The sequence below is a fragment of the Puma concolor genome, chromosome C1 (assembly GCF_028749965.1).
Source record: "Puma concolor isolate L17-30 chromosome C1, mPumCon1.1.hap2, whole genome shotgun sequence".
Taxonomy (NCBI): Eukaryota; Metazoa; Chordata; class Mammalia; order Carnivora; family Felidae; genus Puma; species Puma concolor.
Window position 1 is genome coordinate 99,039,440 of NC_141674.1, and position 27,970 is coordinate 99,067,409.

The following is a 27,970-nucleotide window of genomic DNA, read 5'->3' on the forward strand; positions in this document are numbered from 1 at the left end:
ATATATATAGAAAGGCTTCAAAAGGCCCCAGATCGCTTGTGGAACAGCTTTCAGATGTATTGCTGTGGCATATCTCCCATCATGTGAAGGGAGATCTTTTCTTTGGCCTCTCCCAAACTGCACAGCACATTGGCAGGGGTTTGAGGAAAAGTGGGGCGCTCTGTGATTATGAATTGTTAGCACAAATAGTCACTATGAGGGACTGCACTCATTCATCCCACAGATGTGATAAAGCACCCTCAACTGATGGCCACAAAACCACACGGAGCGACTCACCTCATCGGCCCCGATCTCAGCTGTGCTGTGTCTGGCCACAGCCCCCTGTGCTTTCTCCAGGGAAAGTTCCATGATTAAAAAGACACGGGAGGGTCCGCTTGCAAGGCCGCTGCTGACACAGGCCTGAATAGAAGCCCGGGGGATGGTGATTTATTTCCCTGAGCTGCATCTCTGGGCTCTGCAGCCAGTGGCGGACTCTGCAGCCGCACGGGGCCTTTCACCCTCCAGAGCACTCACGGCCTCGGAGCTTTTCCAGCCTCAGAGGAGTTTAGAAAGTTGAAAGCTCAGCAGAGGAAACAATATCACAAATTAAATGGTTTTGAACCATAACAAAATGAGTTTTCCTTGGAAACTGTTTTGTTTCTTTAAATCAAAAACAAAACCTCTCAGAAGGTGGAAAAACACGACCCAGAGACTTAGGCAATACGGGGAGGCTGGGTATTTCTTTCTGCCCTTGCCTCGGCCCTTGCCTCCACTTGGTTAGTCCAGGAGGCATGAGGCAGGGTCAGAATGAAGGCTGGTGATGTGCAACTTCTTTGACAGCTGGACGGTCCCCAGAAAAGCATGTGATTTTCTGAGGCCAAGAGATTGAGTTTTCTGGAGGAGACTAGAAAGAAGAGAATAGAAAATGTGAGGAATTTATTCAGTTCCTCCCCCAAACAATCTCTTAACCTGTCTACTTTCCAAGGGCTGGAGATGTGAGGAGGAATAAGACAGCCCCTGTCTTCAAGGGGGAAGAGAGAGCCATTCAGTAAATAATGATGCCTCGATATGTAGATGTTATTCATTCTATATGAATATACTGTATATTTGTTATTAAATATTAGATATCTTTGTTATATTTTAGTTATTAAATGTTAAATACATTTGTTATAGATTTATAGCTGTAAAGCATCCTTCTTAGGAATAATTCACATTGACTGAGAGCCACTATGTGTCAAGAGTTCAATATTTCGCACTAAAACCCAAGGGATATAGAGATACCACTACCACTCTCTCTTTCTGGATGGAGAAACTGAGGCCTAAAGTGTCTAAGTAGTATGCTCCAGGTCACACAGCAGGTAAGAGGTGACCTGATGGCTTGTACCAGATCTGTTTCTATCCCCAGTGGACTTAACTACGGAGTCATATACATGCACTTTGTTTAACCCTCCCGACAGACCTAGGAGCTGGGAAATCATATCATCATTTTACCAAATGAGGAAATGGAGACGGACAGATCAAATAATAACTTGCACATCATCTTGCATCTAGTGAGTGGCAGAGGCAGGGTTTGACCCCAGGTTTGTTTTCAGCAGTCCGCTCCGGGGGACAGTTCTAGGCAGCTGGTTAGGACAAACTTATACTCTCAGATACAGAAGGGGCTTTTCGTATCGGCCAGCACTCACATGGTGCCTGGCACCTGCCACAATCTCCATAGGTGTTTGTTGCATAAAATTTAACTTATACTTTAATTCCCTTATAAATGAGGAGACTGAGAATTGGAGAGGTTAAGTGACACGTTTGAGTTTGCATAGCTAGAAAATGCAGTGAACTAAAACTGCATGGAACAAGAGGGTTTTTTGAACAAAGAAGACAAGGGCCTGGTTGTAGTAACTGGAGTGAGACAGTATATCTGTATTCATCAGGATAGGCTGTGTGTGTGTGTGTGTATGTGTGTGTGCACGCACATTTCTGTGGCATCTCCAAATCTCAGTGGTTGAAAAGTCCATAAAACAAAGGTCTGTTTCTTACTCATGCTTCAACCCTGTAGGTTGATGGGGAACTCAGCTCAGCTTGGTCGCTCAAGACCCAGGCCAACAAAGGCCCTACCCTCTTATGATTCCACCATGTCTCCAGAAAGCTCTGGAGTTCCTTAGGGAAGAAGATTATCGAGAGCTACACCCTGGTGTTGGCCGAACATGACCCACATCACTTCTGCTCATGTCTCATTGACTGAAGCAAGTCAGGTGGCTGCTCCTAACTTTACGGAGGCTGGGCGGTGTAATCCAGGGAGCAGGGAACTGGAAACACTGATAAACACCAGCTGTGTCTTCTTCAGTGGCAAGTGGTTATGTGCGTAGGCTCTGGAGTTGGACAGCTATATCTTCGAATTCCATCCGAGACACGTGATCGTGACTGAGTTAATCTCTCTCAACTGTGGTTTCCTCTTCTGTAAAATGGCAACAGTAGTAGTAACACGTAAAGCATTTAGTCCAGCGTCTGGCACAGTGTAAGCCCTCGATAAATGTTGTCACCATCTATGAGGTCACAAGCACTTGGAAACTACGACGGTAATATTTGTGGTTTAGATAGTGTGAGCTGGGAGGGGGAGGGGACAGGTATGAAGGCGACAAGACTGGATGTGGACACATCAGGGAGGAAGCTATTACCATATTCCAGGCAAGGGATAATGAGGCTTACCACAGGGCAGTAATTGCTGGGAGAGAGGGAACAGGTTTGAGAAAACCAGAAGCTAAAACTGGCAGGATGATTGTTGATTCTGAGCTGTATTTTAAGGTGGTTTAAATTCTCTTCACTACCTCAGTGATCCATAGTTGGCGGCTCCAAGGGGGAGCGAGGCACTATGGCAAAGCAGTGGTGTAATGGCTTGGGAGCAGTGGGACCCCAATACCACTCCTTCTCTGCTCCCACCTTAGCCTGAGAAACACTGGAGAGGGTGGTGGTGGTGGGGGGGTGGTATCCTCAGGAGATGTCAGACTTCGGCTAAGGCCAGAGGGAACGAGTACAATGGGATGAAGTTTCTGAGGGTGCAAAAGGATGAGAAGAGGGTCCCAGGGGAGGCTCATGGGAACCAGGGATGACTAGCACAGTGCCACGAATACTTATCAGTGGATTTGATTTGAAGCCACTCCCCATACCCCTGGGCTCTAGATCCCCACAGGAGAGGCCAAAACCTTCACACAGAAGGTCTGACGGTTGCCAGTGCTTTGACCACAATCAGACCACGAGTGTCTGGTTTCTCTATGTGGTCCTGGGATCGTGCACGTGGCATGGGGTCCCTGTCTGATCAATGTTTGTCGAGTTGGAAGAAAGATTTAAGAGAAAAGGGAAGATTTTAGAGATTTTAGAGAAAAGAATGAGCCTAAAGAGCCCTCTTCCCAGCCAGACCTGAACACTAATGTTGGACGAGGACACTAGGCAGTGTCTCCACCGTCTGAAGCTGGAGAATTTGCAAGTCTGCCCTTGTAAATTCTTCCTTAGACATTACGTGCTGTGATTTTTGTCCTTGTTTATCTTTGAGCAGGGCCGGGAGTGTCCCTGAGCAGAGGGTTCCCTGGACAGACTCCCTGACAGGGAACTCATAGAACTCCAGAGGAGAGTTGGTGGGAGTGAGCATGTGGAAGTATCTCTATGTCGCTGTGTCTCCGGAGCAGCTCTACCTACTAGGAGCAGCTGTGTGCTCAGAGACTACCAATATCAGCTCATTTTAGGACCGGTCCAAGGAAAGCAATCATAGAAAGAGAAGCAAGCGGCTATGTTTATGTCTGTAGCTACTTGCATTTTGTCTTCTTTGGTGCTTTCTGGAGAAACACAGAGGCACTTTCTTTATTTCCTCTGGGTTACCTATAAGGCCACTCTACTCCCTATGGGTAGTAACCCAAAATATCATTTCCTAGAATATAATTGACAGATATTCCCCCTTGCCCCCACTACTTAGCACCTAGTAACACCCCATACAACTAGAGCACATTCTGGGAAGAACTGAGCCAACTGTAACTGTATTTCCAGAGAGTCTGGGATGGTCATTGATGTTAAGATTTTCTATCAAATAAATCAAGGTAACAGCTCATGTGAACAGCCAAATGTATACGGGCCAACCAATCACTGATGTCAGATGGGTTAAAGTTCTCCGTGACTTTTCATGATCACAAATTATGTCTCTACATGGCTGCCTGGATGATCTTCTCAAGTGCAAATTGGGGCTTCCCAGGCTTGCCTTTGCCTATGGGACAAAATCTAGATTCCAGAGGACAGTGTTCAAGGCTCCTCACAAGCAACTCCTAACTGCTTTTCCAGCATCATCTTTCTTCTGACTCCTAAGGACATCTTGGACTCTGTTCAAGCCACCTTCCTCCAGTTACCCACAATCCCAAACTCCCCTTTGCCTCCATGCCTTTGTAAATGCTGTTTTCTCTGCCTGGGACTTGCTTTTGTCCTTGTCGTACGCTTCTACTCATCCTTTGAGCCTCAGCTCAAATTCCTTCTCTTGTAAAAGGCCTTCCTGGCCTCCATAAGCAGAGTTCAAAGTTTTCTCTCACCTCATGTTACCATTTATCACATCCACATCGATTCCATTACTCACTAATTAGATTGTGTCTGGTTTTCCCACTAGACTGTGAGCTCTCAGAGGGCAAATACCCTGTCTTATTCATGTTTTTTTCCCCCAATGTTTAGCACATGGTAGAAACTTAATAAATGTTTGTTGAAAGAATAGCTGATTAAATAAAATAAAAAAAACAACAACAATAAAAGTAGGGGATGTTACTGCCCAGTTACAGATTTGTAGCCGGTGTTCAATAGTCCAGGAATGAAGGAAAATAAGCTTGAAGTTGCTTGGTCACCAGCTGATATTTCTTACCAACAAGGAAAAACATTGAACAAATGGAAAGCACTGCTGAGTGATGTGATCCTTAAGGAGTAGTGAAACTATTCAGAGAAGATATCAGGCAGGCACCTAGTGGTTCCTCAGGAAGGACTTTGTTTTTCACTCACATCAAAGCTTCTCTAGCATCCGTAGCTTCTCCCTCTTTGACTCCTTCCCTACGCTTCTAAGTATGTTCATACGTTCCATGTTAAACAAGAAAAGCAAACAAGTAACCTCTAACTATGCCTGAAGCTCTAAGATCCGTGATGGAACTTCTCAGGGTTGTGATAAACACATAAAGTATTTTGACTTCCTCAAGGCATGTGACCACGTAGCTCATGAAATCCTTGCAGAGAGGATGAAAAAGAAGTGGGTTAAAGTTTTACGACAGTCAAGTTTAAGGAGCATTGGCTGTAGATCGATACTACCCTGGAGGCAGGTCTTGGTGACAAGCCAATGACTGTCTTCCATGGCCTCATCTTCCTGTAGGCTTCCTTTTTCTGCATTCATTCCAACCATGCTGGCCTCTTATCAGCTTCCAGTACTTTCTGGGCTCTCTTCACCACCAGATCTTTTGTAGAAGGCCTTTGCCTGGAAACTTCTTCATTCTCTTCACCTGGTTTGTCCCACACATCCCTCACCTCACACATGACTTCCTCCTCCCCACCCAGGTCCAATCCCTTTATTGTAGTGCTTCTGGTCCCACACACTTCTATTTGTAGCACTCCTCATGGCTACAGTTTATTTATTTGTGGGTTATCTTTCTTCTTCATGAGACCCTAAGGAGAGGTTTCTTTTCCCATGTCTGAGTTTTCTTACTGGTGCATTCTCAGTTCCTGTAAAGTCCTTGGCTTGGATGAACAAGAACAAAAGAATGAATAGGAAAGCTAAAGTCCAAGTTAAGCAAATGCAAGCTCTGAAAGTATGTGGGAGGCTGCCCGGGGTCCAAAGCTGACAGGAACAAGCAAACAAATAAAGAGAGTGTTCAGACAAAGTGAGTTTGCAGTGAATTCCTTGGACCAAGGTCACATACATTGGTATTTCTTTTAAAAGTTCCAGGTTGCTGTGATTCTTCCTCAAGTCACAGTTCTCTGGAGGCTGAGAGAACTGATCAGTATGTTGGATCACCGGATCAGTATTCAGAAAGAACACAAGACCAGTGATCCTTCAAATCATTGAGCGTCTCTTATCAGTCCTACACTCTAACCTCTAGGGGGAGCTCAAGGCTTCTCCTCTCACCAGGTGACCAAAGGAGAAGGGGTGGGGCTCCCAGTGGGAGGAATAATGTGATTATAAATGGAGCTGGACTGAGCAAATGCCCTTTTATCCACCCTCCCTGTTTCACAGTTTGCTTTTGCTCTTGGTGTCTTTTCCTTTTCTGCTGTCCTGTGTTTGTCATCAGATGGGCTTGTCTGGATGAGTTCACGTAAGTTCTACAAAAGCCAGAGATGCTCCAGTCAAGGTTGCCAGGATGGAAGACATTATAGGGATTTGGGGGGCAATGCTATAATTAGGAGGAAAGATTAAGCTTTTGCCTCGTGCCTTCTTGGTGCTTTTATGCCTTGAGCTGTCATCATGAGGAGAGGCAGCCCGTAGAAGACACACCCAACATGTCAGTGAGCCAGGCACTGTGCTAGGCTCTGCAACACCATGATGAGTTAGACATAGTTCTTGCCCACAGAGGCTTTCGGTCTCACTGTTTAGTCCGCCACACTCCCGTGTTTAACTTAAATAATCGTTGGCAGAAATGCAAGATGGAGGCGTCTTGGTTTAATAATAGTAAGAAAACAAAACACAACAAAACCCCAAGGAATTATAATTTACCATAAACTCAAAATGAAAATCTAGAGTGATGTGGCAGCTGCAAAAGTTTTTGTAATTTTAGGCTCCATTAATAGAAATATACTATGTGGATCAAAGGAGTTAATAGTCTCATTGTAATTAGTGCTGGTCAGTCCACATCTGGAGTATTGTGTTTCCTTCTGGACACCACATCTGAAGAGACACGCGGACAAATTAGAGTGTGTCTAGAGAGGGCTGCCCAGGATGGTGAGGGGGCTGGAAACCCTATCATACACAGATAATTGAAGGACCTGGGAATGTTTAGGCTGGGAAATAAAAGACTTAGGTGGGGGACATAATAGCTATTTTCAAAGATTTGTCATACAGAAAAGGGCATAGGCCAACTCCATGTGTTGTTATAGAGAACGCTTCTCAGGAATAGCACTTGGGTGAACTAGTGGAGATGTTAGGGAAAGATTTTTAGTTTGACATGGGGAGAAGCTTCGTAGCAACCAAGCTGTCCAATGGTGGACCGGGTGTTCTCTTTTCTCAGCGTTTCACTTTCTTGTCTTTCTTTCTTTCTTTCTTTCTTTCTTTCTTTCTTTCTTTCTTTCTTTCTTTCTTTCTTTCTTCTTCTTAAATATATTTAAGTTTATTTATTTTTTGTTTATTTTTAAGTGTATTTAATTATTTTGAGTTTATTTTTTAATTTTTTACAGTTCATTTATTTATTTTGAGAGAGAGTGAGCGTGAGTGGGGTAGGTGCAGAGAGAGAGGAGAGAAAATGTCAAGCAGACTGTGTGCTGTAAGCACAGAGCCTGACGCTGGGCTCAAACTCAAGAACCGTGAGATCATGACCTGAGCTGAGATCAAGAGTCGGACGCTTAACCGACTGAGCCACTCAGGTGCTGTCTGCCTCTCTTTCTAAGAACTGGTTTGCAGGTTCCCTTTTCCTCCCTAATGATCTCAAATCCCTCATTTTTCTTGGTCATGATGGAATGAGGCCTTACAATTTACTTCTGTGTGAGTGAATGGTAATATTGACAACCAACACTATGCTAAGCACTTTACAGAGGTGATATTGATTGCTTGGTGCAAAGCATGGAATAAATATAATCATCATTCCATTGTATAGAGGAAGAAACAAAGCTTAGATAACTTGTGCAAAGTCACATACCTAGTGCTATGGACTGAATGATGTGCCCCCTAAATTCATAGATTGAAGCCCTAACCCTTAGTGTAGCTGTATTTGGAAATGGAGCTTTCAAGGAAAAAATCAGTTAAATGAAGTCTTAAGGGTAGGACTTCGATCCAATGGGGTCAGTGTCCTTATAAGGCCTCTTCTTTTTCCTCACCTTTCCCCCCCCTCCTCTGTCTTTCTCTTTCCTCCAAGGGAGGACATAGTGACAAAGCACCATATATAAGCTAGGAAGAGAGCCCTCACCAGAAACCAAATCAGCCAACACATTGATCTTCGACTTCCCAGCCTCCAAAACTGTGAAAAATAAATTTCTGTTGTTTAAGCCACCCAGTCAATGGTGTTTTGTTAAGGCAGCCCAAGCTGAGTAATATAGTCAGGAAATGGGAGAGCCAGGATTTGAACCCAGAAATTCTACTTTCCCAGCCTTTTCCTGCTATACATGCCTTTTCTCCACCAAAATATAAACTCATGGAAAAAAAAAAAACAAAAAACAACAAACAGGTAGATTAGAAGTTTGAACCTAAGTGGATTAATGGAATAGAATACTTTTCCCAGTGAATTAGGGGCAGAAACACATGGCAGACATAAATACGTAGCTTGTATGCTCAGTGTGTTCTCCCAGAGTTGCCACTTCTTGCTACTTTTACTGTGCAGGGGGTCTTTGTTAAAAGAAAATGGTACTCAGATCCACCCCGTAGTCCAGATGGCCTGCACGTGTCACCAGGCTGGGCCTTCTTTACTCAGTGGCACAGCCAGGAGTCTGATTTAAACATTGCTTTCTTTTTCTGACACTCTCCCCCAGTTCTGTGGGGATCTGGGTATTCCATTTTAATTGTGTCTTTATTGCTTTACGTAAGACAAAGTCTTTTATAATGAATAAGACAATTGAAAAGCTCTTTCCTCTTAAAAGCCTCTATGACTCACCAAATACACTCAAACCACAACTCAATAAAGCCATGATTAAAGTCTATGTCGAATAAATCCCTCAATGAGCAGAGTTTTGCGTGCTGTTACCACAAGTCATCGAAACCCTTTGATGTATGTTGGGCCCTCTTGCTCATAGACCTCTGTCCTATCATCACTTTCCCCAGCCATGAATCTTATGCCCATATGATTTCTCAGTGGAGAAGAAGTCTTGTCTAACGGGAGGCACAGAGGGAAGGCTTCCTGGAACATTGGAAGAAAACCAGGAAAGTGACCCAAATGAAAGTAAGACTAGAAGAAGAAAATCAGCAGCAAATGGATAACTTTCCCAGCTGGCATCCTTGCCTGTGCTGAATCCAGAGGCTGCTGGAATAAGTGAGCAAGACTGATTTAGAGGGAGTTTTGCCCACATTTTCATCTTCTGGCTCTTGTTCTGTGTAGAATCATGTTGTGAAAAAGAAAAAAAAAAAAAAAAAACACCCTTCAAACAGTGTCTGAAACAAAATTCTTTCCAGAGAGACATTTATATTTACCACCTGAGGCTTCCAGTCCCAATACCAACAGGTTCACTGAGTTACCTGAATATGCAATCTTGGTATACACGTACAACATTTGCTTTGATTTTATTGCTTCCAGCAACTATTAATTCAGAGAGAACTAACTGGCCATCTGTTCTGATAAACTTGAGGTGGCTTCAATTCTTTGAAAAATTTTTTTCCAGCAAAGCTTCTCTTCGGGCCATTGAAAGCCTCATTTCTTTGTGTGTTCATGATATTTTACTCAAAATAGTGATCTTTTTACTTAATGGATAAAGGAGAGATTGTAATGATAGCAGCAACCGTTAGAGATCCAGCAAGGAGCCCCCTAAAGAGAGAAGACTAGAACTGCTTGTTGTTTCTAAGTGATAGTCTTCAATGTCGGCCAACTGTAAGTTGTATGTTGCCCTTTAAGGGCAAGGGCCTAGAGGTGCAAACTCCACATATGAAACTCCATCCAGAGATCTGGCTTGGGGTTTTCAAATGCTTTGAGTACTCCTGACATGGTTGGGCTATGGAATTCATCTATTTCAAGCTGAAGGGAGACAAATCCTGAGACCAATGGGAGCTGCTTGTTTTACACACTTAACTGTGACATTTGTCATTTTTACAGCCATTGCCGATAGTTATATTGAGTGTTATGTAAACTGTCCCGGGTGTGGTAAAGACGGCCCCTCGGGGAAACTTTAAGACAGACCAGAATGTCTGACGCCGTTGAGGATGCCTTTTCATCCCTCTGTTATCAAGATGAAGAAACAGAGGGTCAGAAAGGAAAGGACGCTCACTCAGATTTACTTTGAGAGGGAAGGATTCTGCATCAACCTTCTGTTGTGGTGCTTTGCTGATCACTGAGTTTTTCTGCAAGTAGGACCGAGCCTGGGTGGCAGGATCTGCTGGGTGGCAGATACCTCTTTTTCTGCCTCGCCGCTAAACATACCCCTTTGAGGTCTGCCTCATGAGACCCTGCCTTGGCCACTGGCTTCCCTTTGGGATGAATTTCTACCTCCTCAAGGCTTGGTTGGAGCCCCCATTGCGCTTTTCCCAGTATTATATGTGTGAGTCAGGTCTGCTCCCTTCTGACTTCTCCCCATCAAGGGAGGAGGACTGCGCCGAATCAGATCCCCAGGTCATTCAGGTGAATATTAAAGTCTGAGAAACACTTTCCCAGGGCGGGACCAAGGTCAGGGGCACAGGCAAGGAGTTTGGAACTCAGTGGGGGTGAGATGGGAGTAAGCGTAGGTCAGGACAAGCAGGTGGGGCCAAGGTGAGGGGCAGGGTGGTTACTGCCGACACCAGGGGTATTTGAGCCTGCCGCCTTGTGCTGTGGTGTGGGGTACGTGGATATATCCAGCCTAAATGCTCTTTTTGGCTTTCACCTTGGATGTAGGGGCCTGCAGGGTAGCGACCTACCTTACCCTCTGTCTCCTCGGGGCCTAGCATGGCACTGGCACATCAGAGATGTGCAGCTGGTGCCTGCTGAACTGAATAGGCCTCCTCAGCCCCTCCTGAGCTTGGGGTGATTGTAGTGGAGAGTCGCCACTGATTCTGCATATCTCCCAGGGCTCTCCTGCTAAGATAAAGACGTTTTGGTATTTTCTTCAGCAAAAACCATCCAGCTGGATCAGAGAGGCTCCAGCATCATATCCCTTGAAAAAGCCCAGGCAGTGCCCAGAAGACCCAGCTTCCCACCCGGGTGTAGACCCATCAGCGTGCCACCCCTGCACAACGGAAAATGGACCTGCGGGTTCTTGCTCTTATTTCTGGAAGAGTTGGTGCCGGACGCCAAAGGCAGAGCCCTGCTGGGCACTGGGGGGATCGTGAGTGCCAGCCTCTGCAGAACCTCAGGAATGAGCGCGGCTTGCCGCGGCCTTCTCCTGGCAAGAGTTAACGCTAAGGTGCAGCCGAAAGAATGCGAAGGCGGCAGGGCCGGCTCGGGGGATTGCTATTGCAATCAGAAGACGGCCCGAGTCAGAGTTCCAAAGTCCTTTGAAGGGATGCCAGCTTGGACACATGCTTCCAATTATCATACGCAATCTCGAGACAGTGTGCAAGTTGCACTTTCATTATGTCAAAGCGAAAGGAATAGCGAGGGCGAAATAAAGGGGGGGGGAGGCCGCCAGGCCAGAGACGGCACTGAGCTGTGGCACCAAATGTCAGCCCAGGCGCCTAGCAGGCCTCCGACCCGGGTCTGTTCCCAAAGCCAGGGGCTCGTTGGGCCCACTCTGAGGGCCAGCCTTTCTCCTACTTATTTGGGGGGTTAAGGAAACCCAGCTGATAAGGCTGGAGGGGGTCCCATCTTCAAGAAGCTATTTGCCTACCCAGCTCTTTGGCATCTGGGCTCAGTACAAAGATTTTGTGGGTAGCATGAACCTTGTGAGCCTTGTGTTCATCCGCGGGATTTTACACCGTTCTTCCTCGGGTTTCCCCAGGGTCTGTATTTGCAGGAGAAACTAGTTGCTTTGCCAGCTTGTAGCTCAGAATGAGGCGAGAGAACAGGGGCGGTTCTTCCGTCTCTCCCGCCTGGGGCCGGACGACCTCTTGGGTGGGTTTTACATTGTTTGTAAATCTGGAAAACCTCCTAGCACAAACAATAATTTCATTCAACTCCTTTTTCCAAACACAGTTTTAAAAGCTGTTTCCTTCAGGAAGTCTTCCCTGATTCGCTGTTTCCACCCGGTTGCCTCTTATCAGTGCAGCTTTGGTTTTGAGTGTTTATCTGCACTGATTTGTTTGTTGCTCTGTGTTTTCAAGTCATTGTGTGGGTGCATGTGAGTGTAGGTACAGGTATGCTTCCTGGCCGCTTCTTAGCTCTCCGGGGCTCTCTGTGTATTTGTATGTTGTGCCTGTATGTGGACATACATGTACGTGTATTTGTATGTATTTGTGCGTGTATTTGTATATGTTTTACATACAACAATTGACAACATGCCCAGCATTGAGCTAAGTGCCTTACAACTTAACAAAGTAGATTCTATTGTTATCATCCACATCTTCTGTATAAGAAACCAAAGTGCAGAGAAAGAAGGTAATTTGTCTGATATGGCTCAGTCAGGCTTGCGGTGAGGCCAGGATTTGACTGTGGCAGTCTGATTATCCTCGTGGCCATGACACCACCCTCTGAAAGCTTCTCGGATAACTCTCCTGCAATGGCCTCAGGACGGACCTTGTCTTTAACCCCTTAACCCATTTATTGCTGACACAGGGGAGGCACAGACAGGGTGGGGGTGGCGGCGGTAGAGAAAAAAAAAAAAGGAATTAAATGGTTTTACCTGCCCTACTGCCCTGATCGAGCGCCTGTCACGTGCAAGATCGGGCCAGGTGCCACGGGGACGCAGATGGAACGCATCCTTGATTTTAAGGAGCAGTCCGGGGTTGGAGGGATTCTCTTCAGGCTTCTGGTGCAGGAGGGCCCCCCCCCCCCCGGTTTCATCTTGGCTCTGGACCTCCTGAGCCACCTCCACAAACCCAGGTGAATTTTGAGAAGGTCACAGCTTTTCTTGTGGCCGACTCAAGTGAGCTGGAGCGAAACAGATCCCATACGTGCTTGCCGCGCGGAAATGCTCAGAGCCAAGGGTCGCTCAACTTGCCAGAGGCTGGAGGGCTAAACCCATCCCAGAGAACCGAGAAGGAGCCCTCTGGCAGTGAGGCAGGCAAACAAAACGCGCAGACTTCTGGCACTCTTCTTAAGGTGGTCTTCGTGTTAGAACCCAGACACTTGCTCAGAGCTAATCCGCACGAGCTGCTCGGTACTGAGCTGGCACATAGCAAGCTCTGAGTAAATGCTCACAGTCACTATGGCATGTCACGGAACGAACCGGCGATACATCTGCAAAACTGTTCATAAACCTCCTCGCCTGGTTGAAAGCTGTTCCACCCTCTTCTAACATCCTATTAGGGGTCCCAGCCAACTCGACTTTTCAAAACTAAGTTTTATTACATACTTCTCAAGTGCCAGGCACAGTGTGTGTATTTATGTATTATCTCATTGAATATTATATATTATCTCATTTAATCAGCTCTAGGCCCTCTGAGAAAAGTGCTATTATTATCCCCATTCCACGGATGAAGAAACTGCAACTCAGAGACGTGAAGCAACTTGGCTAAGGTCACACAGCCTAAGTAGAAATCCTTTGCTTGTGTGGCTCCAGAGCCCATACCCTTTACCATGAGGCTAGAACCTCTGGAATGTACGGGGCTTTCCTGAGCTTGGATTCAAACAGAATCTGAAGCTGAAGGACTGCTGTCCTTGCTCTTGACCTTCCGGGCCTGGCTATGCCATACCCATATTCATTTTCCATGACATCCGCTGACCAAAGGGTTTCCCTTACCCAATCCATGCCTCTGCCAATAAACCAATGTTTAGTGAGTGCCTTTCCTACACCCAGTACAGGAATTGTTAAGTGTAGGATAAATTACTTTGCCTTACACTTGCATGGGATGTGGCTGTTTACTTTCAAATATGTGGTTTTGCTTCCTGGTCCTAACTCTGGGAGATAGGAATGATTATTTTCATTTCACAGCTGCAGGATCTGAGGTCAGAGAGGAGCCACGGCTTGCCAAAGTTCACAGATAGGAATGGGGGAGCGGGGCCTAGAGATAGCTCTGTGGACACCAAGTCCTTTGTTTGAGGCATCACACCAGCTGCTTCCTCAGCACCAGGGGCCTGGGGGCTCCCATGGTTCCATTCAGACTGCTGGAAGAAAGACTGAGGTCACTGCCAAGCTGGACCCCTCGTGATCTTCATAGCCCACACTTGCACTCAGTTCCGCACCGCCCCCTTCCCTTTTCTCCAAGGAGCAGGCAATATGTGGCCCAGGGCAGGGGGCAGACCCTGCCCCTGTGTCCTCTGTCCTCCAGGTCTGCGGTGGGCCCTTCTCCCATAATGCAGATTATACTGAGGAGGAAGTGGGGCAACCAATGAAGAACATTCCCGTGTCTCACGGGGGTGAAAATAGCCGTGCGCTGGCTGCTGAAAACCTGTATCTCTGTGCGTAGGTTGTTTTGCTAGTAGCGGAAGCAGATCTAGGGGAGGCTGGTGCTCTGGCTGGGGGAGGGGAGGCCAGCAGGACAGGCTCGGAATATAAACTAGAGTCAGGCACCACGTTGCTCTTGTCTCCCAGAACCAGGAGATTGGCTTTGCCGGGAGGGCTGGGCCGTGTCGGGCTGAGGATAAGCCAGGGTCTGCACTAGTTTTCTCTGGCATGCCGGAGGGAGGCCCTCTGATGAGGCTGCGAGGGGAGGCTATCTGCGCTGACCCTCCCGGCTTTGGGGGTGCTGGGGTGGGAAACCTTAGTGAGGCCAGTGAAGGAAGGGCTTGTGCGATCTGCAGCTGCCGCCCCCGTAGAACACAATGGGTGGGTTCGAGCTGTTGTTTCAACGTGTTCGAGTGTGTCTGGCTCCCTGATGACCTAGGCCAGCCTCTCGGAGGCTGGCCCGGCTGGGTCCGGAAGCCAGAGCTCCCCCGCTCTGTGTGTGTGTGTGGGGGGGGGGTGGGGTGGGGGGGTGCAGAGTCCAAGCTGCAGAACCACCAGGCTCGGGGTTGATTTTGGACTGCTCCAGCTCTGTTCAGCCAAACTTCAGCCAAGCCGAGAGCTCCAGGCATGGTGTGAAAACCCTGACTCCCACACCGTGACTCCAGAGGTGGGCCTGGAGCCCCGGCACCTTCGGGGAGGGCCTTGGCGTTAGTGGGGTGAGGGGGGCCTCCTTTTACCTGACCCTTGGCCTCCGTCCTTCCTTAGAGGTTTGGAGGCTGTCAGCCCTCCGGGCAGGCCAGGAGAGTCCCAAAATATCTTCTTGAGAGGTCCCAGCGGCCCGTAGTGCCGGGAGTAGCTCCCCAGACCCTTCGTGCTGGCCAAGCTGCTCACCAACGAAGCTTCGCGGCTGGGAGCTTCCTAGATGCCTCCCTCTCAGGCCTGCCAGCCCCACGAGGAAGGCCCCCCAGGAACTGTTTGCAGGCGGGGTCAGGGGGGCTGAGGGCACTGGAGCCCAGCAAAAAGCCGCAGACACAGGCCAGTGGGAGGCTCCCTCCCCCAGGTCTTTATCTGACCAAGTATCTCGGCACACAATGTTCTGGTTGGTGTTTCTTGAACATAAATCTTTATTCCAATTGCAGTAGCTTTGATGGAAAAAAACAGGGCACACTTCATCGTGCTTTTACCCTAATCAAATGTCTCTCTTGCCAATGCTCTCGACGTTTCTAACTTGCCCTATTTGGATTGGGTTGGGGGCGGATGGGACAGAGAAAGTTCTAGAGGAATGAATAGGACCATTTGCTGTTTTGTTTTTTGTTTTTTGTTTTTTTTTAACCAGAGGGACAAGCTGGATCTAAAAACTAGAGCAGGGCTTTCACCCCGTGCAGGAAGGGGATGGCTAGGGAAGTGAAAACTTGGTTTCAGTGTATGTGTTCTTCTGGGGGAAAAACTGTGCCTTCAGGGAAAAAATTAAAAAATCGCAGGGGAAGGTGGCAGCTTGAGGATGGGTGGAGCCCTGGGCCAGGCTGCCCCCTGGGGTCTGTCTGTCACCCCCATCTCTTTCTAAGACCTGTTGAAGTAGTCAGTGTTGATGAGGACAACCCCTCAAAACATGACTACTCACGGTGTTGGGTTTCTTGGAAGCCCGGGATCCTGATGCTGGTAAATATGACACACCTTCCTCCTCTTTCTGCTCCATCGCCCCCCTCCTCGCCTGCCTCTCCTCTCCTCTCTCCCGTTAGCTTTCCCATCAGGGCAGGCAGGAAGCCATTGTTCCCTCCTGGCGTGACCCCCCTTTCCTATGCATCTCCCTGGCTTTTGTGTTGGTTCTCACTCTGTTTCTTTTCCTCCCCCGCCATCTTCTCTGCCGGTCCCATGACCCCGTCCACCTTTGGTCACTTGTGGACATCACCCAGTTAGAAATCAAAAAGTTCTTTCTGGCTCCCTGGCTTGTAGGCCAACGCTGGGGCCCCTGGAAGTTGCCGTGGGGCCGTCAGTGGGTGGGAAGAGTGTTGGAGGCCCTCCTGTTTTCTCGGATAATGAAATCTTTCTGCAGGAAGCCACTGGAGGACGAATCGAGGACCAGCCAGTAGTACTAAGGCAATCTTAACATGAAATCAGATCCACCATGACAGCTCTCATGAGATTATCTCGTTACCGCTCCTCTGGTCAGCATTTCTGCAAAAAGCAGCTCTCCCTCTAAGAACAAGCCTACCTCACAGGTCTTTGGTGCACGTCTCCTCCTATCTAGATGGTGAGGGCCTCCAGGACCCAGGCTGGGCCTGAGGCAGGGGATCTGCTTCTGATGAGGCTCCACAAACCTCCCCGCGCGAAGCAATCAAGGCTCCTGCATCGGGGCGGTGGGACAGGTAATCCAAGGATTAGGTAGCTTTGGCTCTGGAATGCAGAGCGAAGTTGCAATCCAGCAGACTTCCCTTTCTAATCATGTCTGGCTTAGGCTAATATCTGAACCCAGTCAGCCTTCCCTGAAGTTTTTGCAGAGCTGGCTGGGGTGGGGCGAGGGTTCCAGCCAGGGGTTGCTGTGGGCAATTCACCCTGCAACGGCCCAAGCCTCGTAGGTGGTCACAGTGGGGTAAAATGACTGGGGCTCCGGCACAAGGGATGCTTCCAAAAATTTAATAAATAATGATTTTTTAAAACTGTATAAACTATAAATTACCATGCAGTCCTTATAATTTAAAATAATTTACAGGTTGAGGTAGGGAGGGGCCCAGGAGGGTGTGGAGGGGGAGCTCGGGGAGGGTGGGGGCTGTCCTGCAGGTCAGGCTCTTCTCCCAGCCTTCCTGCTGAGCACACACACACAGGCCGTGTCGATCCGGATGAACCGCCAGGCGGCCTGCTTGCCGTCCATGGTCAGCGCCTTGACGAAGGTGTGCGTCGTGGTACAGTATGAGTTCCAGTGCTTCGAGTCGATGCCCCTGCACCCGCTGTCCACGGGAGTGGGGTCCCGGCACTTGGTCTCAAAAAAGTACTGTTTGAACACACTGTTGTTAATGTTCACCTCTCCCAGCACCATCACCTCCTTGCCCTTGATGTCCGTGGCGGTGGTCTTGTCCCCCACCCACACGCTGACGCTGTCGCACACCGAGAACTCCCCCCGGTGGAAGACAGGGTGCGACGACGACCGCTTGCTCCTGTGAGTCCTGTTGAAGGAGGCAGCACCACCCGCCTCCAAGTCCAGACCCTGAGTATCTGCAGCCACAGGTGGGGGGTGCGTGCTGAACAGCACGCGGGGTGAACGCAGTCGCCGCTTTTTAAAAAGTTTGGGGTCCACAGTGATGTTGCGGGTCTGCCCTGCCACCCTCGCGGCTATTGCCCCGGCCGGGGTGCTGCGGGCTCTGCGGAGGGCTGTGTCGAGGGAATGCTGAAGCTTAGTCCAGTGGGCTTGGGGGATGGCGTGTCCTGCTGGGACATTGCTCTCTGGGTGTGGTTCTGCCTGTATGCCGATCAAAAGAGCTGTGATCAGAGTGTAGGACAACATGGACATTACGCTATGCACCTGGAATGAAACAGAAACGAGGATTATTCCACGGTGCACTAAGTTTTGAACAAAGGCAGCTTCTGGGTCTTGACCTCCCTAGAGGATCATGAGGTTTCACCTGGGAGTCTAAGGGCAAGGTGACCTGGGATTTACCATTCAAACCGGGATACCCTTGAGAGTGACAGGGGCTGCGAGCTACAGTTATCTGAGCAGGCATGGATGGGCCGGCTCAGATGACCTGGGGGTATGGTCATGCCATCTAGGGGTGGGCTTTTTCGGGAAGGGACAGAGCCCCCAAACTTGCCAGCAGCTCTTACCGAGTCTTTTGAGTTGTCTGCCTGCCAGCCTGGGGCAGCTGTGGGCGGGCAGTATATGTCTGACACCTGTTCCCAGCACTGTGTCCTGCCCTAAGGCTTGGCTCCCCTGGGAAGGCTGTGGGAAGGGCTGCTGGGGACGTATCTTGAAGCCTTGGCACCGAATACACTTTCTTCAGACAGCAGTACCGGGTCAGATCTGAGATCTGGTGACTCGGAACCCTTGCTACAAATCCATGAGGCATCACGTTTGGCAAAAAGGTATAGAGCTCTGGGACCGTCATCGCCAGCCTATTCAGCTGCCAGCCAGCACACACAGATACTGATACTGATAATAGTTCCTGGTTGTGGGACATTCTTAAACTTTTCAAATGCATTCATTTCGAATTTCTCATTAATCTGTGAGTTAGGTTAGGATTCATCATCTTTCTGTCATGTACAAAGAGAGTGATCCACACAAAATTAATGAACAGGCCTAAAGTCATCGGCACAAACTAGACTAAGAATAGACGCCAAAGCTGACCTTACTAAGCCAATCTACCTTTCCTCCCTCCCTGTCCCCGCCTCCCTCCATTCCTTCTTTCCTTTCCTTTCCTTCCCTTCCCCTTCCTTTCCTTTCCTTTTTCTTTCCTCCCTTCCCTTCCCTTTATTTCCTTTTCCTTTCCTTTCCTTTTTCTTTCCTCCCTTCCCTTCCCTTCCCTTCCCTTCCCTTCCCTTCCCTTCCCTTCCCTTTCCTTTCTTTCCTCCCTTCCCTTTCGCTTCCTTCCTTCTCACTGTCTCTTTCATTCTTAAACATGCCTTTTCTTTTTATTATTTACTTTTATGTGAGTATAGACCAAATGGCAGAAATCCGTCTGTCCCCAAGAGGCAGTACTAGCCTCCCCTAGAGCCTGGGCCAGATAGGGCTCCACACTGCAGTCGAGTGACCACCCCCAGGCAGCTAACCGTGGAGTTACCTCTGCTCTTGAACTCACTTCTGGTGGGGTTCTAGTCACACCTGCAGATGTATATCAAGTGTCACCCCCTCTCTTGGTAGGGTTAGAGGCATCCCCTGGAGAGGGTGCTCAAAGTTCCCATTCCATCCCTTCCCCCCACTCCTCCCCACTCCCACAGGTCATTCTGTGACCTGCCTTCTTTTCCAGCCTGCCTGCCACAGACACCACCTTCTCCTTGAGGCTCCTCAGATCACCCTAGGAAAAGCGATCTCTTTCCACGCTCAACTTGTGAAGTGCGTGTGCACACGGGTGTGTTCTCTCCTACTAAATCAGTGCAATGACAGGAACTCAGCATCGGATCTGGGGTTAGAAAGCCTTGTGTGGATTCCAAACTGGTTAGCAAAGGGGAAGTCATTTAATCTTTCCGGGCCTTAGTTTCCTCATTGATAAAAACGCAGGCAAAAACTACGATTTCACAGGGTTGCCGTGAGGACTGATAGGTGCCCACACACCTCCTTAGTCCGGGGTCCTCCCAATGTCCTGTGGTCAAGGACTTTGTCTTCTTCAGTCACAGTGCTGCTCGTTCACTCTCCAAGCCTACTCCGTTCACGTCTTTTCATAGCACTGACTACCCCGATTGGGCTGTTTTTCAAGCCCCGTGATTTGAGCCCGTCTCCCCGCTGGCTGCAAGGACCTGGAGCGCAGAGCCGCGTCTCCTCCACACGCACTAGTCACTCCATCCCTCGGTGGGCACCTCTCTGGTCTTCCATGATGGCTTGTGCGTAGCCCTCTCACCTCTCCTCGCGCTGTGGGCAATCGTGAACATGTCTGTCTCATAAGAGCACGTCAGACGGTGTGCCATTTGAAGTTAAGTATCTCGGGGACCATGCGCAGTTCCGGCACACAACAAATAAAAGGAAAATGAATGGAGGAGCGAATGGGGATGGCCCGAGAGGCTCACTGCCTGCCTTCTCTTTGCTGCGGTGCACGCCTTCTTTTGGATTTTGTGGCTATGGCTACGTGCTACGTTCCTAATCTGTTTTCAAAGGGATGCATTCTTCTCCTCAACTGTGCTTTATTTCAGCTGGCAACAGGCAGCTCTTTGGTGAGATACCAAGAAAACCACCAAATTCTTTTCTCTTGGGTTACTTAGGAAAACATCGGTGTTTCCTCCAGGCCTCCAGCCGGCCACGCAGAGCCGGGCTTCTGACCGCCGCTGGTTCTGCCGGCTAATGGTGTGATAGTCCAGCCAACGGCCACAGAACTGATCATTTGTTGGCAGCTAAGTCAAACCCCTTCGTTGGCTCCTTTCCTTTCTTCTCAACACACGGTGGCTCTCCTCAGACAAGAAGGAGAAGAAAGGAAACCGAAATTCATCCCTTTATAACCAAATTAGTAACACTTAGAATTTGGTTGGGGAAATGGGAAAAAATAACCGCTAAGAGTTAGGGTTTTGATGGTAATAAGGGACCTACTGCTCCCTCTCTCCCATGACCGCAGATCCCCACCCACTCCTACAGTCTCCCCTTTGGTAAGCTCATCCTCTTGTAACAGTCCCGTCTTCTGCGGGGCTGACGCCCATACCGGGACCTCTAGCCCAACTGCTTGTTTGAAAGCCAGTTCTGAACCTCCAGCTTCCTCGTGAGCAACTTTCCATGGATACTGACATTTAAAAAAAAATTTTTTTTAACATTTGTTTTTTGAGAGACAGAGAGAGACATAGCCTGAGCGGGAGAGGGGCAGAGAAAGAGAGAGTCACAGACTCCAAAGCAGTCTCCAGGCCCCGAGCTGTCAGCACAGAGCCCAACGCGGGGCTCGGACTCACGAACCGCGAAATAATGACCAGAGCTAGGGGCGCCTGGGTGGCGCAGTCGGTTGGGCGTCCGACTTCAGCCAGGTCACGATCTCGCGGTCCGCGAGTTTGAGCCCCGCGTCGGGCTCTGGGCTGATGGCTCAGAGCCTGGAGCCTGTTTCCGATTCTGTGTCTCCCTCTCTCTCTGCCCCTCCCCCGTTCATGCTCTGTCTCTCTCTGTCCCAAAAATAAATAAATGTTGAAAAAAAAAATTAAAAAAAAATTTTTTTTAACATTTGTTTTTTGAGAGACAGAGAGAGACATAGCCTGAGCGGGAGAGGGGCAGAGAAAGAGAGAGTCACAGACTCCAAAGCAGTCTCCAGGCCCCGAGCTGTCAGCACGGAGCCCAACGCGGGGCTCGAACTCACGAACCGCGAAATAATGACCAGAGCTCAAGTAGGACATTCAACCAACTGAGCCACCCAGGCGCCCCGGATACTGACATTTTAAATGCAAGGCATCCCAAGCAAAAACCTTCACACCCATACTCCTCATTAGGATGATCATTCCCTGCCTCCGGCTTTACTCAACAACCACTTGATGGTTTATGATGGAGTTCCACAGCTGCTATCTCTTGTGAACATCTCCCCCCATACTCCTAAATGTATTTCCCCAACCTCTTCCTTTTCCCATCACTGGAACCACCATCCCTTTGTTCACCAGCTCCAAAACTCCACTCTTCGTTGGCCTCAGCTCCTTCCTCCTGGCCTCCCCTCCAGCCCTTTGCCTTCTGCTTCCGTAGCATCTCTTGAAATTCTGTTTTATTCTCACCTCTCTGTTCCTAGTTCAGGTCACAGAACAGTCTCCCAACTGATGTCCTGGACCCCCACCTCTCTTCTTCCAGTTCCTCCTGTCCCTGGCCACCCGATTCAACCTCTTGAAGCACCACTCTGATCCCATCACCTTGCTCAGAGGGTCCAGTGGTGAGCAATTGTCTAGGGAGCCAAGAACCCATCAGACCCTGCCCTCCTTCTACTCCCCTCCCATATATTTTTTTAATATTTATTTATCTTTGAGAGAGAGAGAATGAGAGAGAGCAGGGGAGGGGCAGAGAGAGAGGGAGACACAGAATCAGAAAACGGGCTCCAGGCTCCGAGCTGTCAGCAGAGAGCCTGATGCGGACCTCGAACTCACAAGCCGTGAGCTCTGACTGAGCCACCCAGGTGCCCCTCCCCTCCCATATTTTGCATTCCAGGCAAACAGAACTCCTGTCGCAGTGCCTGCCCTGCGCTTTCCCACCATTGCCCTTGGTTCAGACTCTTCTCTGCCAGGCATACTCCCTCACGCCCTCCCTGTGCCTTTCCTGTTCCCCACCTTTGCTGGTTGGAGTCCTGCCTGTCACCTTTTAACACCCGACTTAAATACCACCTCCCCTGGGGACCTTTTTCTATTTCTAAAGAGATAAACTCTCTCCCTTCTCCACCTCTGTAGAGTATTTCTTTCGCGCTGTCTTAGGGCCATTGCATTCTCGTATGCTCCCACCTACAGGCAAACTGCCCGGAGGCCGAAAGGGCTCCTGTTCACCTTTGGTGCGTCCAGGTGACCTCTAAGAATCAGCGAGTGTGTGGACAAGTCTCCTTGCTTCTGTGTTCTTTCATTTCTCCACGTGACTGCTGATGCTTAAGGCATCTTCCAACTCCGACATTCTTCGAGTTTAAGCAACCATAAAGGTTGCTGCGCTGCCTAGCACTCTGCAGGCTCAACTGAATTGACTTCACAAAGTTCATAAAGTCAAATTTTACTTCTCAATTCGCTGTCAGGATAACACGTGGTAGCTGATGGCATTTAATCACCGTAAAGATTTGCACCAGGGACAGATTGTTTCATTAAGATTTGAAAACGTTGCAAATATGTGCTCACATTTGGGCTCTAGATTAAAAGTTGGTTTTTTTTTTTTTTTAATTGGATCACTCATCATAGCATGCCCCTATACCATAATCTTTTAAAAATTTTTATTCATTTTTTAAAAATATTTAAAATACACTTCCTAGCTTTTCTTTTTTCCGAATGAGAATATTGCCATGCCTGACATTATCTCATAATGCAGTGACAATACCAAATATCTGTATTTTTATTTATTTATTTTTATTATGCTTTTTAATTTTTTTTTTTTAACGTTTAATTATTTTTGAGACAGAGAGAGACAGAGCATGAACAGGGGAGGGGCAGAGAGAAAGGGAGACACAGAATCCGAAACGGGCTCCAGGCTCTGAGCTGTCAGCACAGAGCCTTACACGGGGCTCGAACTCACAGACTGCGAGATCATGACCTGAGCTACCCAGGCTCAGGTTTAACCGACTGAGCCACCCAGGCTCCCCATGCTTTTTAATTTTAATTCCAGCAAGCACACAGTGCTATATTAATTCCAGGTGTACAAAACAGGGATTCAACAATTCTATACATCGTGACCAGTGTGTTCTTCAATCCCCATCACCTCTTTCTTTTTAAATTAAACAAGTCTTGGGGTGCCTGGGTGGTTCTGTTGGTTAAGTACCTGACTCTTGGTTTTGGCTCAGGTCATGATCTCATGGTTCTTAAGTTTGAGCCCCACGTCAGGCTCTGCGCTGACAGTGTAACACCTGCTTGGGATTCTCTCTCTCTCTCTCTCTGCCCCTCCCCGTGCACATGCACTCTCTCTCTCTCTCTCTCAAAATAAATAAATAAACTTAAAAAATAAGTTAAAACAGTTTTTCTTTTTAAAAGCCATCAATGGATAGAGAAAAAAAGAAGAAATGAGTGCTATGTCTGTTCCAGTGGTGCCAGTGGGTCAAGGGTCATTTTCGCTGTCCACTTGGCCTTGCTCTAAATGTAAACATGCAGCTGACTTCAGCTGTGAAGACTGGGACGCCCCCAGTTGTCAGGGCCTGTGTGGAGTGCGAGAGGCGTCCTGCGGCTCCTCAGCTCCCCGGGGAGGTACCCCTGAGGCCACAGCAGAGAAAAGCCTTGACAGGATACAGCCCAGTGAGCACCTCTGTGGGCATCTCCCAGGGGGAGGCTTGGACTGGAAGGGGCATTCCAAGATGATCAAGTCCAGAGGTTCGGGGCATCAAAGCACCTGGTGGGTCTGCCAAACAGCAGACTTCTGGGCCCCACTCCCAGAGTTTCTGACTCAGCAGGTCTAGCGTGGGGCCTGAGAATCTACGTTTCTGACAAGCTCCCAGGTGATAGTGTTGCAGCAGCTCCGGGGGCTGCATTTTGAGAACCACGGGTCCGGTCCGATCCTTGAACTTGACGGAGGAGAGACATGGGTGTCGGGAGGCTGGGGCGGGGTGGGGGCTCTGAGTGGCCTGGGACTCTGCAGCTGAGTGGCAGGCTCTGCCTGTGGGCACTTGGTGCTGCTCAGCCCCAGCACCTTCCAGAGGAGAGAGCCCTGAGGGGGCACGCAGGCCGTAACTGATGGCGGCGCCTTCCCAATCACCGACATCAAAATGAAAATTCCGTTCAACAGACGGTAAGTTTTGCCTTCCTTGCGCCACAAACCTGGACACCGGGGAACCCCTGGATAGTCAATTATTTTTACATTTGGCTTATCAGGTTTCCGGGCATCAGGCAGATTTGGTCCAAGAGCACTTAAAGTGCCCATGATAGAAATATGCCTCCAGAAAGCACTCGCAGGTACCTGTGGCTTTCCTGCGACCAGAACCTGCTGGTCTGAATTCTTAGACACACATCCTTAAACGAAGGAGGTGAGATCATAACGATCATCATTAGCATTTATGGGGCACAAGTATCTCCTTAACCATCACAACAAGCCCGGGAGGAGGCCTTATTCTTCCTGTCGTACAGAGGAGGACACAGACGCAGGAGAAGGAACGCGATGTGGCCGCACACCTGGTAGGAGCGGAACTCAGAGCTGGCCTCTGTTCCCAGACCTGGAGCTCCATGGCCAAGAGCATGACCGTGATCAAGGACATTTCGTCTCACAGCGTTGCCAGTGCAGACAGACCAGGAGCCGTGTGGAGGGTCTGACTGATGTTCTCTGTCTATTCGAGGCCCTGTGTTGTGCTATTTCAGGGGTGGGCAGCTCAGACTCTCAACATGTTCCTGGAAGCCGTGGGGCCAGACTGAGAGCCCCGGGGGATTTCTCTTCCAGTCGGGCTAGGAGGGCCACATGTGTTGGATCTCTAGGACCCACCCCAGGCCTCTGCTAGTTAGCAGTTAGATGTGACTTCCCTTCTTCAGCCTAGGGCTCATTTCCAGCTGTCCTGGATGCTCCAGAGCCAGGAGCCTTGGCGAGGCAGAAGCCCCTCAGGCGCTTACCTCAGTGTGGCCAGGACAGAAAGCTGCTCCCTTGAAAAAGCCGTTATTGGGCCCGGACGCTGAGCTGAGCTTGGGTCCAGCATGCCATCCAGCCCCCTGGACTGCACGACCACGGGCCAGGACTCTGCGGGAGGAGAGAGCTGGCATTAGATGGGCACTTCACCGTATTCTGCAGCGGGTGGATAGCTGTACCCTAGGCAGGAGGGGAGGGATGTGCCAGTGGGACAAACCCTATTCCCTGAGTTCTGGGACTTTACCAGCATCAGAGCCCAGGCAGGAGAGAGTGTCTGGCTCCCGAAATTGCCACGGGCTGACCTTGCACGGACCTATGGTGGCACCTGCCTCCCACTCTTGTGCCAAAGCCCTTGGTTTCTGCCTGGATATAGTCCACAGGTCCCAGTGAGATGCTTGCAGTCCCACACCAGAGTCCTGTTCCAGGAGACCCCTGACCCAGCATCAAAATGGAAATTATTCTGTATATCACACACACATGCAGATGTAGCAGACCCAACTTTGGACAAGCCTAACTGAAGATAAATTATACAGAAGGAGCACCTGGGTGGCTCCGTTGGTTAAACGACCAACTTCAGCTCAGGTCATGATCTCATGGTTCGAGCCCCACGTTGGACTCTGTGCTGACAGGTCAGAGCCTGGAGCCTGCTTCAAATTCTGTGTCTCCCTCTCTCTCTGACCCTCCTCCACTTTCTCTCTCTCTCTCTCTCTCTATTTATCTCAAAAATAAATAAACATTAATTGCATGGGCCCACTTAAAAAAAAAACAGATAAATTACACAGAAGAAAACATCCCGACAGTTGAGAACAAGTTGGTCCTTTGATAAAGATTCAGAGAAATTATGGTGGCAAATATGACAATCTTGATAGATAACAGAAAACTCTTATCGAATTAGGTTGTGGCTCTCAGAGAACCAAGCCAAAAGTCAAAATTTACCAATCGGAAGATATACAGATGATACCGTGTGAAAAAAAATGCTCTTCAGGTTTAGGTTGTGGTTCCTAGGAACAGTGGAAGGGTTCTCTTCTCCTCTCCCTTCTATAAACTTCATACATGTAGGTGCTTCCTTCATTCATTCAACAATATTTCCTGAGCACGTGCTCCATGCCAAGCACTGATCTAGGTGCTGGGGACCCAGCACTGAATAAGACACACAGGTTGCTGCTCCTATGGAGCTCACAGTCTTATGTAAACAAACAAGGTACCTTCTGATTCTTTTCACGTCACGGAGGAAATAAACAAGGCAAGATGACAGAGGGTGACTGACTGCAAGGTGGAATGAGGTCATCCTGTAGACAGGCTGCTCAGTGAAGAGTGCTTGGAGGAAATGGTGTTCAGGTTGAGATCGGAAGGATGAAAAGGAATGAGGGAGAAAACTTGCAAGTCAGAAGGAATGGCAAGTGCAAAGGCCATGAGGTAGAACAGGTCAAAGTTGCTGAACATGTAGAGAAATGAAATGGAGAGGCAGAAGGAACTAGGTCTGCAAGGACATAGCTGGAGCTATGGCTTTATCCTAGGGGTAACGGGGAGGGGCAGTGGAGGGCTTTAAGCAAGAGAGTGGCATCACATTTTTAATAAATGAATGAATGAACTATTATGTCCATCGTAGAACTTGTAGGGTTGAGGTACCCCCCCCAACTAAAAAAAAAAAAAATTCAAGAATGATATCTGTAGCTTTCCTGTTTATATTCTCTCCAATTCCCCAACCCCTTTGCCCCATCATGTTTTTTTTCCAGTGTGGACCCCACCACTCATCCTCCTTCAACCCCTTCTCATCTTGTACTATAGAAGCAAATGTCAAGGAAGCCATCAAGTCGCTACTCACATAGAGGAGGTGGCACGGGACAGGGGGTTAGAGAGAGCATCTGGAGTGGTTTTCCCGCTACTAGATGTCATGAAATTAAGGACCGAGGTGCTTTCATTCCTCTCCCTCACCCACTCAGCTCAAAATATCCTTCTTGCTGCAAAAGCACCAGAAAAACCTTCCAATACTCAGTTGGGGTTCAGGTCTAGAGATGGAAATTTACCCGAACGCCCTTTTAAAGGGTTAGACTCCGTGGCAAAGTACACAGTCACGCTCTCTCAGGGTTGGGTTTAGCCCTGGAGGAGCATGACGTGTTCCCAGGGTTAAGAGGTGGGCATTGTGGGGCCTTCCATCGCTCCCAGGAAAGAGGGTCTGGATCCAGTCCACAAATTGTTCAGCTGGCCATTTGGCCAACACTGACTGACCACTAGTGGATCCCACAGAGCTGCATCTGGGTCCAGTTCCCTCTGATTCCTGGGTAAATCACTTAGTATCCTTAAGCATCTCTGGGCTTCCTTGTCCGACGGCAAACTGCTGTGATAGCTAAGGTCTCCAGCTCTGATCATCTGTAGTTCTCTGAGCTCAGTTAACATTTTGGGGCCCGTATCCCTCCTGGATTCTTAAGCAATGCTTTCCCCCACCCCCACACTAGAACTCATTTTTTTTTTTCCTGTTAATTAAATAAAACTCGCAGGCCCTGTGCCAGCCGCTCTGTTAGGTGCTAAGGACACAAAGAATATGACTTAACTTCTAAGAGCAAATAATCTAGAGGTGCAGAAAAGCAAGCATATGAACACGCATTTAAAGCACAGTGTGACAGGTATGATGTGTATGTGACATGATATGGAAACCTTGTGGAAGGAGGAACTTCAGCTTAAGTCACGATCTCACGGTCCATGAATTCGAGCCCCACGTCGGGCTCTGTGCTGACAGCTCAGAGCCTGGAGCCTGCTTTGGATTCTGTGTGTGTGTGTCTCTCTCTGCCCCTCCCCGGCTCATGCTCTCTCTCAAAA

At 48.8% G+C, this 27,970-nt stretch overlaps 1 protein-coding gene across 1 annotated transcript in view; it reads right to left on the bottom strand.

Annotated features, from left to right (window-relative positions):
* Positions 1–16,898: 16,898 nt before the first annotated feature.
* NGF (nerve growth factor) overlaps positions 16,899–27,970 on the bottom strand; it is a 53,699-nt gene continuing 42,627 nt past the window's right edge. The window contains exons 2-3 of the mRNA XM_025935208.2: positions 25,141–25,264; positions 16,899–17,797 (exon numbers count right to left, since the gene is read on the bottom strand). Of these exons, the coding sequence (XP_025790993.1) occupies positions 17,060–17,785 (726 nt within the window). The 5' untranslated portion in view covers positions 17,786–17,797; positions 25,141–25,264 and the 3' untranslated portion in view covers positions 16,899–17,059. The remainder of the gene's footprint in view (positions 17,798–25,140; positions 25,265–27,970) is intronic.